Source organism: Bufo bufo, chromosome 6 (assembly GCF_905171765.1).
Source record: "Bufo bufo chromosome 6, aBufBuf1.1, whole genome shotgun sequence".
In the NCBI taxonomy this organism is placed as follows: Eukaryota; Metazoa; Chordata; class Amphibia; order Anura; family Bufonidae; genus Bufo; species Bufo bufo.
This window is the reverse complement of record NC_053394.1, coordinates 7036535-7052531: the sequence shown is the minus strand read 5'-3', so window position 1 is coordinate 7052531 and position 15997 is coordinate 7036535. Positions and strand designations below refer to the sequence as shown.

The following is a 15997-nucleotide window of genomic DNA, read 5'->3' as shown; positions in this document are numbered from 1 at the left end:
CCTCTCCTATACACTAAGGCTTGAGGTAGTCTGTGCCTCACACCTCTACTATACACTAAGGCTTGAGGTAGTCTGTGCCTCACACCTCTCCTATACACTAAGGCCTGAGGTAGTCTGTGCCTCACACCTCTACTATACACTAAGGCTTGAGGTAGTCTGTGCCTCACACCTCTCCTATACACTAAGGCCTGAGGTAGTCTGTGCCTCACACCTCTACTATACACTAAGGCCTGAGGTAGACTGTGCCTCACACCTCTACTATACACTAAGGCCTGAGGTAGTCTGTGCCTCACACCTCTACTATACACTAAGGCCTGAGGTAGTCTGTGCCTCACACCTCTACTATACACTAAGGCTTGAGGAAGTCTGTGCCTCACACCTCTACTATACACTAAGGCTTGAGGTAGTCTGTGCCTCACACCTCTACTATACACTAAGGCCTGAGGTAGTCTGTGCCTCACACCTCTCCTATACACTAAGGCTTGAGGTAGTCTGTGCCTCACACTTCTCCTATACACTAAGGCCTGAGGTAGTCTGTGCCTCACACCTCTACTATACACTAAGGCCTGAGGTACTCTGTGCCTCACACCTCTACTATACACTAAGGCTTGAGGTAGTCTGTGCCTCACACCTCTACTATACACTAATGCTTGAGGTAGTCTGTGCCTCACACCTCTCCTATACACTAAGGCCTGAGGTAGACTGTGCCTCACACCTCTCCTATACACTAAGGCCTGAGGTAGACTGTGCCTCACACCTCTACTATACACTAAGGCCTGAGGTAGTCTGTGCCTCACACCTCTACTATACACTAAGGCCTGAGGTAGACTGTGCCTCACACCTCTACTATACACTAAGGCCTGAGGTAGTCTGTGCCTCACACCTCTCCTATACACTAAGGTCTGAGGTAGACTGTGCCTCACACCTCTACTATACACTAAGGCTTGAGGTAGTCTGTGCCTCACACCTCTCCTATACACTAAGGCTTGAGGTAGTCTGTGCCTCACACCTCTACTATACACTAAGGCTTGAGGTAGTCTGTGCCTCACACCTCTCCTATACACTAAGGCCTGAGGTAGTCTGTGCCTCACACCTCTACTATACACTAAGGCTTGAGGTAGTCTGTGCCTCACACCTCTCCTATACACTAAGGCCTGAGGTAGTCTGTGCCTCACACCTCTACTATACACTAAGGCCTGAGGTAGACTGTGCCTCACACCTCTACTATACACTAAGGCCTGAGGTAGTCTGTGCCTCACACCTCTCCTATACACTAATGCTTGAGGTAGTCTGTGCCTCACACCTCTCCTATACACTAAGGCATGAGGTAGTCTGTGCCTCACACCTCTCCTATACACTAAGGCCTGAGGTAGTCTGTGCCTCACACCTCTACTATACACTAAGGCCTGAGGTAGTCTGTGCCTCACACCTCTACTATACACTAAGGCTTGAGGTAGTCTGTGCCTCACACCTCTACTATCCACTAAGGCCTGAGGTAGACTGTGCCTCACACCTCTCCTATACACTAAGGCTTGAGGTAGACTGAGCCTCACACCTCTACTATACACTAAGGCCTGAGGTAGACTGTGCCTCACATCTCTACTATACACTAAGGTCTGAGGTAGTCTGTGCCTCACACCTCTCCTATACACTAATGGTTGAGGTAGTCTGTGCCTCACACCTCTCCTATACACTAAGGCATGAGGCAGTCTTTGCCTCACACCTCTCCTATACACTAAGGCCTGAGGTAGTCTGTGCCTCACACCTCTACTATACACTAAGGCCTGAGGTAGTCTGTGCCTCACACCTCTACTATACACTAAGGCTTGAGGTAGTCTGTGCCTCACACCTCTACTATACACTAAGGCCTGAGGTAGACTGTGCCTCACATCTCTACTATACCCTAAGGGCTGAGGTAGACTGTGCCTCACACCTCTCCTATACACTAAGGCCTGAGGTAGACTGTGCCTCACACCTCTACTATACACTAAGGCCTGAGGTAGTCTGTGCCTCACACCTCTCCTATACACTAAGGCTTGAGGTAGACTGTGCCTCACACTTCTCCTATACACTAAGGCTTGAGGTAGACTGTGCCTCACACCTCTACTATACACTAAGGCTTGAGGTAGTCTGTGCCTCACATCTCTACTATACCCTAAGGCCTGAGGTAGACTGTGCCTCACACCTCTCCTATACACTAAGGCTTGAGGTAGTCTGTGCCTCACATCTCTACTATACACTAAGGCTTGAGGTAGTCTGTGCCTCACACCTCTACTATACACTAAGGCCTGAGGTAGTCTGTGCCTCACACCTCTCCTATACACTAAGGCCTGAGGTAGTCTGTGCCTCACACCTCTACTATACACTAAGGCTTGAGGTAGTCTGTGCCTCACATCTCTACTATACCCTAAGGCCTGAGGTAGACTGTGCCTCACACTTCTCCTATACACTAAGGCTTGAGGTAGTCTGTGCCTCACACCTCTACTATACACTAAGGCTTGAGGTAGACTGTGCCTCACACCTCTCCTATACACTAAGGCCTGAGGTAGACTGTGCCTCACACCTCTCCTATACACTAAGGCTTGAGGTAGTCTGTGCCTCACACCTCTCCTATACACTAAGGCTTGAGGTAGACTGTGCCTCACATCTCTACTATACACTAAGGCTTGAGGTAGTCTGTGCCTCACATCTCTACTATACCCTAAGGCCTGAGGTAGACTGTGCCTCACACTTCTCCTATACACTAAGGCTTGAGGTAGTCTGTGCCTCACACCTCTACTATCCACTAAGGTCTGAGGTAGTCTGTGCCTCACACCTCTACTATCCACTAAGGCCTGAGGTAGTCTGTGCCTCACACCTCTCCTATACACTAAGGCTTGAGGTAGTCTGTGCTTCACACCTCTACTATACACTAAGGCTTGAGGTAGTCTGTGCCTCACATCTCTACTATACACTAAGGCCTGAGGTAGTCTGTGCTTCACACCTCTACTATACACTAAGGCCTGAGGTAGTCTGTGCCTCACATCTCTACTATACACTAAGGCCTGAGGTAGACTGTGCCTCACACCTCTACTATACACTAAGGCCTGAGGTAGTCTGTGCCTCACACCTCTACTATACACTAAGGCCTGAGGTAGTCTGTGCCTCACATCTCTACTATACACTAAGGCCTGAGGTAGTCTGTGCCTCACACCTCTACTATACACTAAGGCCTGAGGTAGACTGTGCCTCACATCTCTACTATACACTAAGGCCTGAGGTAGTCTGTGCCTCACACCTCTACTATACACTAAGGCTTGAGGATGTTCATACCTCACACCTCCCTATGTCTTGAGGTAGTGTCTGCCTCGTACCTCCCCATTGCTCAGTATGTACTAGTACATGTAGGATTGATGAAGTTCCTTACAGGACAGGAGCGCGGAGTCGTATCTGCTGGCGGAGTGCGGCCGCTCCCGGCTCTCCTTCTCCTCTCTCAGTATTAGTTGTCCGAGACCCGAATTCAGCTGAAGGAAAAACACAAGAAACATGGATTATGCATCTGATGCCATTTTTATATTTTACCAGTTCATAATCTCTGCTTACTGTCAGTGAATGGAAGAATCTGTTGTGTCGTAGTCCTGCTCCTTCAGCTGAAGGCGTGTAACAATGACCAGTGTATGCCAGTGGTCTCCATTCTGTGGCTTTTGATGGGAGTAGTAGTTTTATAACAGTGTAATAATAGCTGGAGGTTGGGGCTCATTGTTGTGGATAATTCTGTGGGCGCTAAACACAGCAGCAGGAAAATGCTCTCCCCTGAACTGACACACTGTAACAAACTGAGGCTGTATGACTGTGCTTTACTGACTTCAGACCAAACCTTTTATATAAAAGGTCACACGTTCAAGGGGCTTTAATGTAATGTTTTCTGAGGATTCCCCCTCAATACCTTCAGGAAACTTCCTCAGGGGTGGAGTCTGACACGGGGGAGGGGCCCAAAAGGCATGTGGAGTGGTCTACAGTCGTGGCCAAATGTTTTGAGAATGACATAAATATTGGAAATTGGAAAAGTTGCTGCTTAAGTTTTTATAATAGCAATTTGCATCTACTCCAGAATGTTATGAAGAGTGATCAGATGAATTGCATAGTCCTTCTTTGCCATGAAAATTAACTTAATCCCAAAAAAACCTTTCCACTGCATTTCATTGCTGTCATTAAAGGACCTGCTGAGATCATTTCAGTAATCGTCTTGTTAACTCAGGTGAGAATGTTGACGAGCACAAGGCTGGAGATCATTATGTCAGGCTGATTGGGTTAAAATGGCCGACTTGACATGTTAAAAGGAGGGTGATGCTTGAAATCATTGTTCTTCCATTGTTAACCATGGTGACCTGCAAAGAAACGCGTGCAGCCATCATTGCGTTGCATAAAAATGGCTTCACAGGCAAGGATATTGTGGCTACTAAGATTGCACCTCAATCAACAATTTATAGGATCATCAAGAACTTCAAGGAAAGAGGTTCAATTCTTGTTAAGAAGGCTTCAGGGCGACCAAGAAAGTCCAGCAAGCGCCAGGATCGTCTCCTAAAGAGGATTCAGCTGCGGGATCGGAGTGCCACCAGTGCAGAGCTTGCTCAGGAATGGCAGCAGGCGGGTGTGAGCGCATCTGCACGCACAGTGAGGCGAAGACTTTTGGAAGATGGCCTGGTGTCAAGAAGGGCAGCAAAGAAGCCACTTCTCTCCAAAATAAACATCAGGGACAGATTGATCTTCTGCAGAAAGTTTGGTGAATGGACTGCTGAAGACTGGGGCAAAGTCATATTCTCTGATGAAGCCTCTTTCCGATTGTTTGGGGCATCTGGAAAAAGGCTTGTCCGGAGAAGAAAAGGTGAGCGCTACCATCAGTCCTGTGTCATGCCAACAGTAAAGCATCCTGAGACCATTCATGTGTGGGGTTGCTTCTCATCCAAGGGAGTGGGCTCACTCACAATTTTGCCCCAAAACACAGCCATGAATAAAGAATGGCACCAAAACACCCTCCAACAGCAACTTCTTCCAACAATCCAACAACAGTTTGGTGAAGAACAATGCATTTTCCAGCACGATGGAGCACCGTGCCATAAGGCAAAAGTGATAACTAAGTGGCTCGGGGACCAAAACGTTGACATTTTGGGTCCATGGCCTGGAAACTCCCCAGATCTTAATCCCATTGAGAACTTATGGTCAATCCTCAAGAGGCGGGTGGACAAACAAAAACCCACTAATTCTGACAAACTCCAAGAAGTGATGATAAAAGAATGGGTTGTATCAGTCAGGAATTGGCCCAGAAGTTGATTGAGAGCATGCCCAGTCGGATTGCAGAGGTCCTGAAAAAGAAGGGCCAACACTGCAAATACTGACTCTTTGCATCAATGTCATGTAATTGTCGATAAAAGCCTTTGAAACGTATGAAGTGCGTGTAATTATATTTCACTACATCACAGAAACAACTGAAACAAAGATCTAAAAGCAGTTTAGCAGCAAACTTTGTGAAAACTAATATTTGTGTCATTCTCAAAACTTTTGTCCACGACTGTACATCCGACGGGTTGGTTCTCACCTTCATCAACTGTTCTTCCTGAAGTTGTCGTCGTCTCTGCAATTCCTCATCTTCCTCCTCCCGACCGCTGGATCTTCTTCTTGTGTCCCCTAAATGCAGGAAACTTAGTGATTACCTAATCACAACCAGATATCAACAGATCATCTCATAACTTACACCATTATAGTTCGTTTATTATTAAGGTCAAAGGTCCAGAAGTTACATGAAGGTATATACAAGACCATAGAAGTGACTGATCACCGTAATCACAGGGCTCAGTGATCTGGGGATGGGACTGATCACAGTAATCACATGATCACAGGGCTCAGTGATCTGGGGATGGGACTGATCACAGTGATCACAGGGCTCAGTGATCTGGTGATGGGACTGATCACAGTGATCACAGGGCTCAGTGATCTGGGGATGGGACTGATCACAGTAATCACATGATCACAGGGCTCAGTGATCTGGGGATGGGACTGATCACAGTAATCACATGATCACAGGGCTCAGTGATCTGGGGATGGGACTGATCACAGTAATCACAGGGCTCAGTGATCTGGGGATGGGACTGATCACAGTAATCACATGATCACAGGGCTCAGTGATCTGGGGATGGGACTGATCACAGTAATCACATGATCACAGGGCTCAGTGATCTGGGGATGGGACTGATCACAGTAATCACATGATCACAGGGCTCAGTGATCTGGGGATGGGACTGATCACAGTGATCACAGGGCTCAGTGATCTGGTGATGGGACTGATCACAGTGATCACAGGGCTCAGTGATCTGGTGATGGGACTGATCACAGTGATCACAGGGCTCAGTGATCTGGGGATGGGACTGATCACAGTGATCACAGGGCTCAGTGATCTGGGGATGGGACTGATCACAGTGATCACAGGGCTCAGTGATCTGGTGATGGGACTGATCACAGTGATCACAGGGCTCACAGGGCTCAGTGATCTGGGGATGGGACTGATCACAGTAATCACATGATCACAGGGCTCAGTGATCTGGGGATGGGACTGATCACAGTAATCACATGATCACAGGGCTCAGTGATCTGGGGATGGGACTGATCACAGTAATCACAGGGCTCAGTGATCTGGGGATGGGACTGATCACAGTAATCACATGATCACAGGGCTCAGTGATCTGGGGATGGGACTGATCACAGTAATCACATGATCACAGGGCTCAGTGATCTGGGGATGGGACTGATCACAGTAATCACATGATCACAGGGCTCAGTGATCTGGGGATGGGACTGATCACAGTGATCACAGGGCTCAGTGATCTGGTGATGGGACTGATCACAGTGATCACAGGGCTCAGTGATCTGGTGATGGGACTGATCACAGTGATCACAGGGCTCAGTGATCTGGGGATGGGACTGATCACAGTAATCACAGGGCTCAGTGATCTGGTGATAGGACTGATCACACTGATTCTAAACAATGACAGAAAATTTGTGAAAAATACGGGATAGACAGAATGAGATAAATTGGGCAAAAAGTGACGTGAAATTATAGGATGTCTGCAAAAGACAACAAGAGAAAATGCTGATGAGGAGAGTTATAGCTTCTATTATTGTAGGTTTATAGTGGCTCACCCTTCTGATTACCAGGGTAGGTGCTCTAACTATGATGTGGTTCACCCTGACCACATAAGGGTTAACACTAAAGAATTAATAAATAAATTATAGTGAGCACTCAATACCTGTTGTCATATACCGGGTCTATTGCATTATATCTCATTTATTTCATAAAATTATGCATACATTATATTAGATTAGGATAAAAATAGACAATATGTAATATATATATATGGTGCCTTGGTCTATAAAAATCACAATATATGAAAAAATTGCAGTTTAGTATTACTGATAAATCAATTTATAAAAACCAATATAAACACATTTGTATTAAGAACATTTATATTAAGAGCAATAATATGTCATAAAAACAAATTGTTGCTAAAATATGTCCTCATGAGCGTTGCAACTTTGTTCCTTGCGCTATTGAGTCCCAATTGTGTCTTGCGTTAAATAAGAAGGGGAGAAGAGGCTATTTCACAGATTTGTGCGGTATGTTCATAAGTATATGGATCCAGTGGTACTCACTGTTAGAAGTCCGGCTTGTGTAAAACTGTCCCTGGTGGCGTCCCACCACAGGTCAGTACACTCACCCGGTTCGCTTATGGCACTGTGGAGTATCTCCTGATACTCGGTATCCGCGGTATCGTTACGGTTGTTTGCAGATCTGCTCCCAAGTGGCCGCTGTGCGTCCCACGTGCAGCTGGCGTCCTGCGCTTTTTGCCGACACTGCACGTAGTCAGGGCGCTGGTGAAGTCTTTACCTATAGGTTGCTTCAAGACTCCTTTGAAATGCCAGGGATAATCTCAATCACCGTCTGTGCGGTCGGGTCCGTAACTGCGCGTGCTGATCAGCTCCAATGTGTTTCAGGTGTCTTGTCCACTATAAGGGTCCCATCCGCTAATAGCGGATGGGACCCTTATAGTGGACAAGACACCTGAAACACATTGGAGCTGATCAGCACGCGCAGTTACGGACCCGACCGCACAGACGGTGATTGAGATTATCCCTGGCATTTCAAAGGAGTCTTGAAGCAACCTATAGGTAAAGACTTCACCAGCGCCCTGACTACGTGCAGTGTCGGCAAAAAGCGCAGGACGCCAGCTGCACGTGGGACGCACAGCGGCCACTTGGGAGCAGATCTGCAAACAACCGTAACGATACCGCGGATACCGAGTATCAGGAGATACTCCACAGTGCCATAAGCGAACCGGGTGAGTGTACTGACCTGTGGTGGGACGCCACCAGGGACAGTTTTACACAAGCCGGACTTCTAACAGTGAGTACCACTGGATCCATATACTTATGAACATACCGCACAAATCTGTGAAATAGCCTCTTCTCCCCTTCTTATTTAACGCAAGACACAATTGGGACTCAATAGCGCAAGGAACAAAGTTGCAACGCTCATGAGGACATATTTTAGCAACAATTTGTTTTTATGACATATTATTGCTCTTAATATAAATGTTCTTAATACAAATGTGTTTATATTGGTTTTTATAAATTGATTTATCAGTAATACTAAACTGCAATTTTTTCATATATTGTGATTTTTATAGACCAAGGCACCATATATATATATTACATATTGTCTATTTTTATCCTAATCTAATATAATGTATGCATAATTTTATGAAATAAATGAGATATAATGCAATAGACCCGGTATATGACAACAGGTATTGAGTGCTCACTATAATTTATTTATTATAGCTTCTATTATGCTCCGGAGCTGCACTCATTATTCTGCTACATCCCTAAAACAGTTAAGCTCCTATAATGCAAGGGAAGCAGTGATTTTTATCTACATCAAATAACTGTGTAGATGCTGGTGAAAAATGACGGTACAATCTCAGAAGACACACTGAACAAGCAGGGAATGTTGGGAAATTTCAGCTCTGGAGCCAACAAACTAATAAATGCAGAAATGGAGCATAATACAGGCTGCACCTCGGTCCAAAGTAATTCTTACACAGTGTTCTGAAAATTAAGCTAAATGATTTAATACTGAACTTTTTCTTAACTTTTTACCAGACTTTATAAACATTTGCAAGATCAGTGCTTGCTGTCAGTGATTAGCTTTTTCTTGTTAATATCCAGAGACTGAAAACGCACTGGGCTCTTGTCCCTGTTCGCACAGGTTTCAGCTGTATCCACTCCAGACAATCATCCATGAGAGACACAACTGAGCAGCACACATCTCTCCCTGGCTTGACAGATAGTTACAAGGTATCAATGAGGGTAGAATGTGTCCGTCTGAGGTTCTCAGTATTGTCCAGACTGGATACAACTTAACAAACAGCAAGCAGTGATCCAGAAAATGGAGAGTAGTTGAAAGAAAGTCTATTAGAAAGTTCTAGAACTTCTCTGTAATCCCTTTCAAGCCTCAACAAAATATTGTTTTCACCTACGATGGTAACATTAACAGGATACCAAGTCCTGGCGGCTGCACCAAACCCTGCTCCACCAGCAGAATGGCAGGAAACACGGAATGTGGTGTCACACATCTGCACCATCCCTCCACCTGATGGGACACGAGCAGTCACAGGATCCACTCTCAGCTTCCCTACCTATAGCAGCAAGTGAGGGAGGACCGGGCCAATAGTCGGTCTCAATCTTTGGGACTTCGCCGGGCGCCGGAGCGTGGGCAGCTGGGAACTTGGAAGACTTGATGATATCCTCGGAGTTGTTGAACGCTGCCATGGCAGCTGCATCTAAATAGGATCAGGTTGTAACTTAGCTCTTTGGCTCAGTGAGTAAATGTGCCATGCAGGACCTAAACCACCACCTGCTGCATCATGAGAAGGACCCCGTGCACCAAGACAGTGTGACTCCCCAACCCCAATATCTACACCAGCACCCAGACAACACACATGGAGACCGCTAACAGACCTCCAGCCTGACAAAACACAGCATAACCCTTCTCATCAGGAGGCAGTATTATAAAATAATACCGTACATAGGAGGCAGTATTATAGTAGTTATATTCTTGTACATAGGAGCAGTATTATAGTAGTTATATTCTTGTACATAGGAGGCAGTATTATAGTAGTTATATTCTTGTACATAGGGGGCAGTATTATAGTAGTTATATTCTTGTACATAGGAGTAGTATTATAGTAGTTATATTCTTGTACATAGGAGCAGTATTATAGTAGTTATATTCTTGTACATAGGAGGCAGTATTATAGTAGTTATATTCTTGTACATAGGAGTAGTATTATAGTAGTTATATTCTTGTACATAGGAGCAGTATTATAGTAGTTATATTCTTGTACATAGGAGCAGTATTATAGTAGTTATATTCTTGTACATAGGAGCAGTATTATAGTAGTTATATTCTTGTATATAGGAGCAGTATTATAGTAGTTATATCCTTGTACATAGGAGGCAGTATTATAGTAGTTATATTCTTATACATAGGAGCAGTATTATAGTAGTTATATTCTTGTATATAGGAGCAGTATTATAGTAGTTATATTCTTGTACATAGGAGCAGTATTATAGTAGTTATATTCTTGTACATAGGAGGCAGTATTATAGTAGTTATATTCTTGTACATAGGAGCAGTATTATAGTAGTAATATTCTTGTACATAGGAGGCAGTATTATAGTAGTTATATCCTTGTACATAGGAGGCAGTATTATAGTAGTTATATTCTTGTACATAGGAGCAGTATTATAGTAGTTATATTCTTGTACATAGGAGCAGTATTATAGTAGTTATATTCTTGTATATAGGAGGCAGTATTATAGTAGTTATATTCTTGTACATAGGAGCAGTATTATAGTAGTTATATTCTTGTATATAGGAGGCAGTATTATAGTAGTTATATTCTTGTACATAGGAGCAGTATTATAGTAGTTATATTCTTGTACATAGGAGCAGTATTATAGTAGTTGTATTCTTGTATATAGGAGCAGTATTATAGTAGTTATATTCTTGTACATAGGAGCAGTATTATAGTAGTTATATTCTTGTACATAGGAGCAGTATTATAGTAGTTGTATTCTTGTATATAGGAGCAGTATTATAGTAGTTATATTCTTGTACATAGGAGGCAATATTATAGTAGTTATATTCTTGTACATAGGAGCAGTATTATGGTAGTTATATTCTTGTACATAGGAGCAGTATTATAGTAGTTATATTCTTGTACATAGGAGCAGTATTATAGTAGTTATATTCTTGTACATAGGAGGCAATATTATAGTAGTTATATTCTTGTACATAGGAGCAGTATTATGGTAGTTATATTCTTGTACATAGGAGCAGTATTATAGTAGTTATATTCTTGTACATAGGAGCAGTAATATAGTAGTTATATTCTTGTACATAGGAGGCAATATTATAGTAGTTATATTCTTGTACATAGGAGCAGTATTATAATAGTTATATTCTTGTACATAGGAGGCAGTATTATAGTAGTTATATTCTTGTACATAGAGCAGTATTATAGTAGTTATATTTTTGTACATAGGAGCAGTATTATGGTAGTTATATTCTTGTACATAGGGGCAGTATTATAGTAGTTATATTCTTGTACACAGTAGCAGTATTATAGTAGTTATATTCTTGTACATAGTAGGCAGTATTATAGTAGTTATATTCTTGTACATAGGAGGCAATATTATAGTAGTTATATTCTTGTACATAGGAGCAGTATTATAGTAGTTATATTCTTGTACATAGGAGCAGTATTATAGTAGTTATATTCTTGTACATAGGAGCAGTATTATAGTAGTTATATTCCTGTACATAGAAGCAGTATTATAGTAGATATATTCTTGTACATAGGGGCAGTATTATAGTAGTTATATTCTTGTACATAGTAGCAGTATTATAGTAGATATATTCTTGTACATAGGGGCAGTATTATAGTAGTTATATTCTTGTACATAGGGGCAGTATTATAGTAGTTATATTCTTGTACATAGTAGGCAGTATTATAGTAGTTATATTCTTGTACATAGGAGCAGTATTATAGTAGTTATATTCTTGTACATAGGAGGCAATATTATAGTAGTTATATTCTTGTACATAGAAGCAGTATTATAGTAGATATATTCTTGTACATAGGGGCAGTATTATAGTAGTTATATTCTTGTACATAGGGGCAGTATTATAGTAGTTATATTCTTGTACATAGTAGCAGTATTATAGTAGTTATATTCTTGTACATAGTAGGCAGTATTATAGTAGTTATATTCTTGTACATAGGAGCAGTAATATAGTAGTTATATTCTTGTACATAGGAGGCAATATTATAGTAGTTATATTCTTGTACATAGGAGCAGTATTATAGTAGTTATATTCTTGTACATAGGAGGCAGTATTATAGTAGTTATATTCTTGTACATAGGAGCAGTATTATAGTAGTTATATTCTTGTACATAGGAGCAGTATTATAGTAGTTATATTCTTGTACATAGGAGCAGTATTATAGCAGTTATATTCCTGTACATAGAAGCAGTATTATAGTAGATATATTCTTGTACATAGGGGTAGTATTATAGTAGTTATATTCTTGTACATAGGAGCAGTATTATAGTAGTTATATTCTTGTACATAGGAGCAGTATTATAGTAGTTATATTCTTGTATATAGGAGCAGTATTATAGTAGTTATATTCCTGTACATAGGGGGCAGTATGATAGTAGTTATATTCTTGTACATAGGAGGCAGTATGATAGTAGTTATATTCTTGTACATAGGAGGCAGTATTATAGTAGTTATATTCTTGTACATAGGAGCAGTATTATAGCAGTTATATTCTTGTACATAGGAGCAGTATTATAGTAGTTATATTCCTGTACATAGGGGGCAGTATGATAGTAGTTATATTCTTGTACATAGGAGGCAGTATTATAGTAGTTATATTCTTGTACATAGGAGCAGTATTATAGCAGTTATATTCCTGTACATAGAAGCAGTATTATAGTAGATATATTCTTGTACATAGGGGTAGTATTATAGCAGGTATATTCTTGTATATAGATGTAAATTGTTCCTGCTGCTTCCATGTTTTCATGTGTCAGTCAGAGTTTTGCATGGGTTAGCGTTTTCATATGAAGAATTGATTTGTAGATGCTTTAGTATACAGTACACCCCTCCTCCTGCAGGGATACATTGTTTCCATGTCATTGGTGACCTATATTATTGTCCATGTGTCATTTCTTGTACTTGGGACAGGCTTGGCTGCATCTCACATTGTGAACATCCAATTCCTGCGCCAATCTGTTAATGCAAGGCTGATTTTTCAGAAACGCTGCACATTCCTATGAATGGCTGTATATTACTGGATGAGGTGTCGGTCCAGTAAATCCTTGAGTTGTCTGAAACCAACCTTTGCTACTAATCTTCCGTTAACCAAGGCTGAGCCCAGAAGAGAATGGAGGATCTTGTGATGCAGCCGCTCACATTTCTCTCTCAGCTCCTCATTACTAAGAACTAGAAAACTCATTCACTGTCTTGTAAATTCACTTGAATCTGACGGTGGGAAAGCAGAGTGAAGGACACAGTGCCCCATTATGGCTTCCACAGTCACCACCCCGCTTTCCTACAGCCCCGAATATCAAACCTGTCCACATCCAAAGTCACCCTCAGCGGCAACTGCTGTAATACTGGTTATCACCCAACTTTCCCAGTAACAGATAAAGTCTAGAAACAGTTACTTTAATTAAAACATGATATTAAAGGGCTGCTCTAGTCTGACAGAGAAGTCCTCTCTGGAAACTGCAGCGTCCGACCCCCCCAAAGACTGAGCTTCACTGGAGGTCACATCATGTCCTAGTGCACGGGGCCAGGAAAATCAACAGAGAGAGACCTGTGATACAGGAGCATGCAGCCGCCAGGCGTGAAGAAGCCCAGGAGGTTAAAGGGTTAATGCCGAGGTAGATAAAGGGGCAAGATGGAAGATCAAGCGAAAAGCAAAGTTAAGAGCATCTGATTGTAGTATTTATCATCACTGTGTGTTATCTGTGGTGTTACATAGGACTGCAGGTGACATCTACTACATTATCTGTACTCAGAGCGTTATCACTGTGTTATCTGTGGTGTTACATAGGACTGCAGGTGACATCTACTACATTATCTGTACTCAGAGAGTTATCACTGTGTTATCTGTGGTGTTACATAGGACTGCAGGTGACATCTACTACATTATCTGTACTCAGAGAGTTATCACTGTGTTATCTGTGGTGTTACATAGGACTGCAGGTGATATCTACTACATTATCTGTACTCAGAGAGTTATCACTGTGTTATCTGTGGTGTTACATAGGACTGCAGGTGACATCTATTACATTATCTGTACTCAGAAAGTTATCACTGTGTTATCTGTGGTGTTACATAGGACTGCAGGTGACATCTACATTATCTGTACTCAGAAAGTTATCACTGTGTGACCTGTGGTGTTACATAGGACTGCAGGTGACATCTACATTATCTGTACTCAGAGAGTTATCACAGTGTTATCTGTGTTGTTACATAGGACTGCAGGTGTCATCTACTAAATTATCTGTACTCAGAGAGTTATCACTGTGTTATCTGTGCTGTTACATAGGACTGCAGGTGACATCTACTACATTATCTGTACTCAGAGAGTTATCACTGTGTTATCTGTGGTGTTACATAGGACTGCAGGTGACATCTACTACATTATCTGTACTCAGACAGTTATCACTGTGTTATCTGTGGTGTTACATAGGACTGCAGGTGACATCTACTACATTATCTGTACTCAGAGAGTTATCACTGTGTTATCTGTGGTGTTACATAGGACTGCAGGTGACATCTACTACATTATCTGTACTCAGAGAGTTATCACTGTGTTATCTGTGGTGTTACATAGGACTGCAGGTGACATCTACTACATTATCTGTACTCAGAGAGATATCACTGTGTTATCTGTGGTGTTACATAGGACTGCAGGTGACATCTACTACATTATCTGTACTCAGAGCGTTATCACTGTGTTATCTGTGGTGTTACATAGGACTGCAGGTGACGTCTACTACATTATCTGTACTCAGAGAGTTATCACTGTGTTATCTGTAGTGTTACATAGGACTGCAGGTGACATCTACTACATTATCTGTACTCAGAGAGTTATCACTGTGTTATCTGTGGTGTTACATAGGACTGCAGGTGACATCTACTACATTATCTGTACTCACAGAGTTATCACTGTGTTATCTGTGGTGTTACATAGGACTGCAGGTGACATCTACTACATTATCTGTACTCAGAGAGTTATCACTGTGTTATCTGTGGTGTTACATAGGACTGCAGGTGACATCTACTACATTATCTGTACTCAGAGCGTTATCACTGTGTTATCTGTGGTGTTACATAGGACTGCAGGTGACGTCTACTACATTATCTGTACTCAGAGAGTTATCACTGTGTTATCTGTAGTGTTACATAGGACTGCAGGTGACATCTACTACATTATCTGTACTCAGAGAGTTATCACTGTGTTATCTGTGGTGTTACATAGGACTGCAGGTGACATCTACTACATTATCTGTACTCACAGAGTTATCACTGTGTTATCTGTGGTGTTACATAGGACTGCAGGTGACATCTACTACATTATCTGTACTCACAGAGTTATCACTGTGTTATCTGTGGTGTTACATAGGACTGCAGGTGACATCTACTATATTATCTATACTCAATATTTGTGTCAGGGTGTTGCAGCGCGCTCTGGTGGTGAGTGCTGGAAGTACAGCTGTGGCAGGAGGAATTTGCATGGCATCTAGTTGGACAGAGACAGTAAAGTTTCTGGGAGCAGGAGACGAGGAGGTGCAGGGGCTGTGAAGCCGTTCGGGGTGG

The 15997-nt window shown here is 42.3% G+C and overlaps 1 protein-coding gene across 24 annotated transcripts in view; it reads right to left on the bottom strand.

The window, feature by feature from the left end:
* The window catches only part of ABLIM1 (actin binding LIM protein 1), a 269963-nt gene that overhangs the window by 29081 nt on the left and 224885 nt on the right, over positions 1-15997 (bottom strand). For 17 of the 24 annotated variants that reach the window (XM_040435177.1, XM_040435185.1, XM_040435170.1 and 14 more), the window contains 3 exons: positions 9729-9872; positions 5576-5664; positions 3407-3503 (listed from right to left, as the gene is read on the bottom strand). In XM_040435177.1, coding sequence (XP_040291111.1) covers positions 3407-3503; positions 5576-5664; positions 9729-9872 — 330 coding nt within the window. The remainder of the gene's footprint in view (positions 1-3406; positions 3504-5575; positions 5665-9728; positions 9873-15997) is intronic. The other 7 variants (XM_040435169.1, XM_040435174.1, XM_040435181.1 and 4 more) reach the window with 1 other exon arrangement.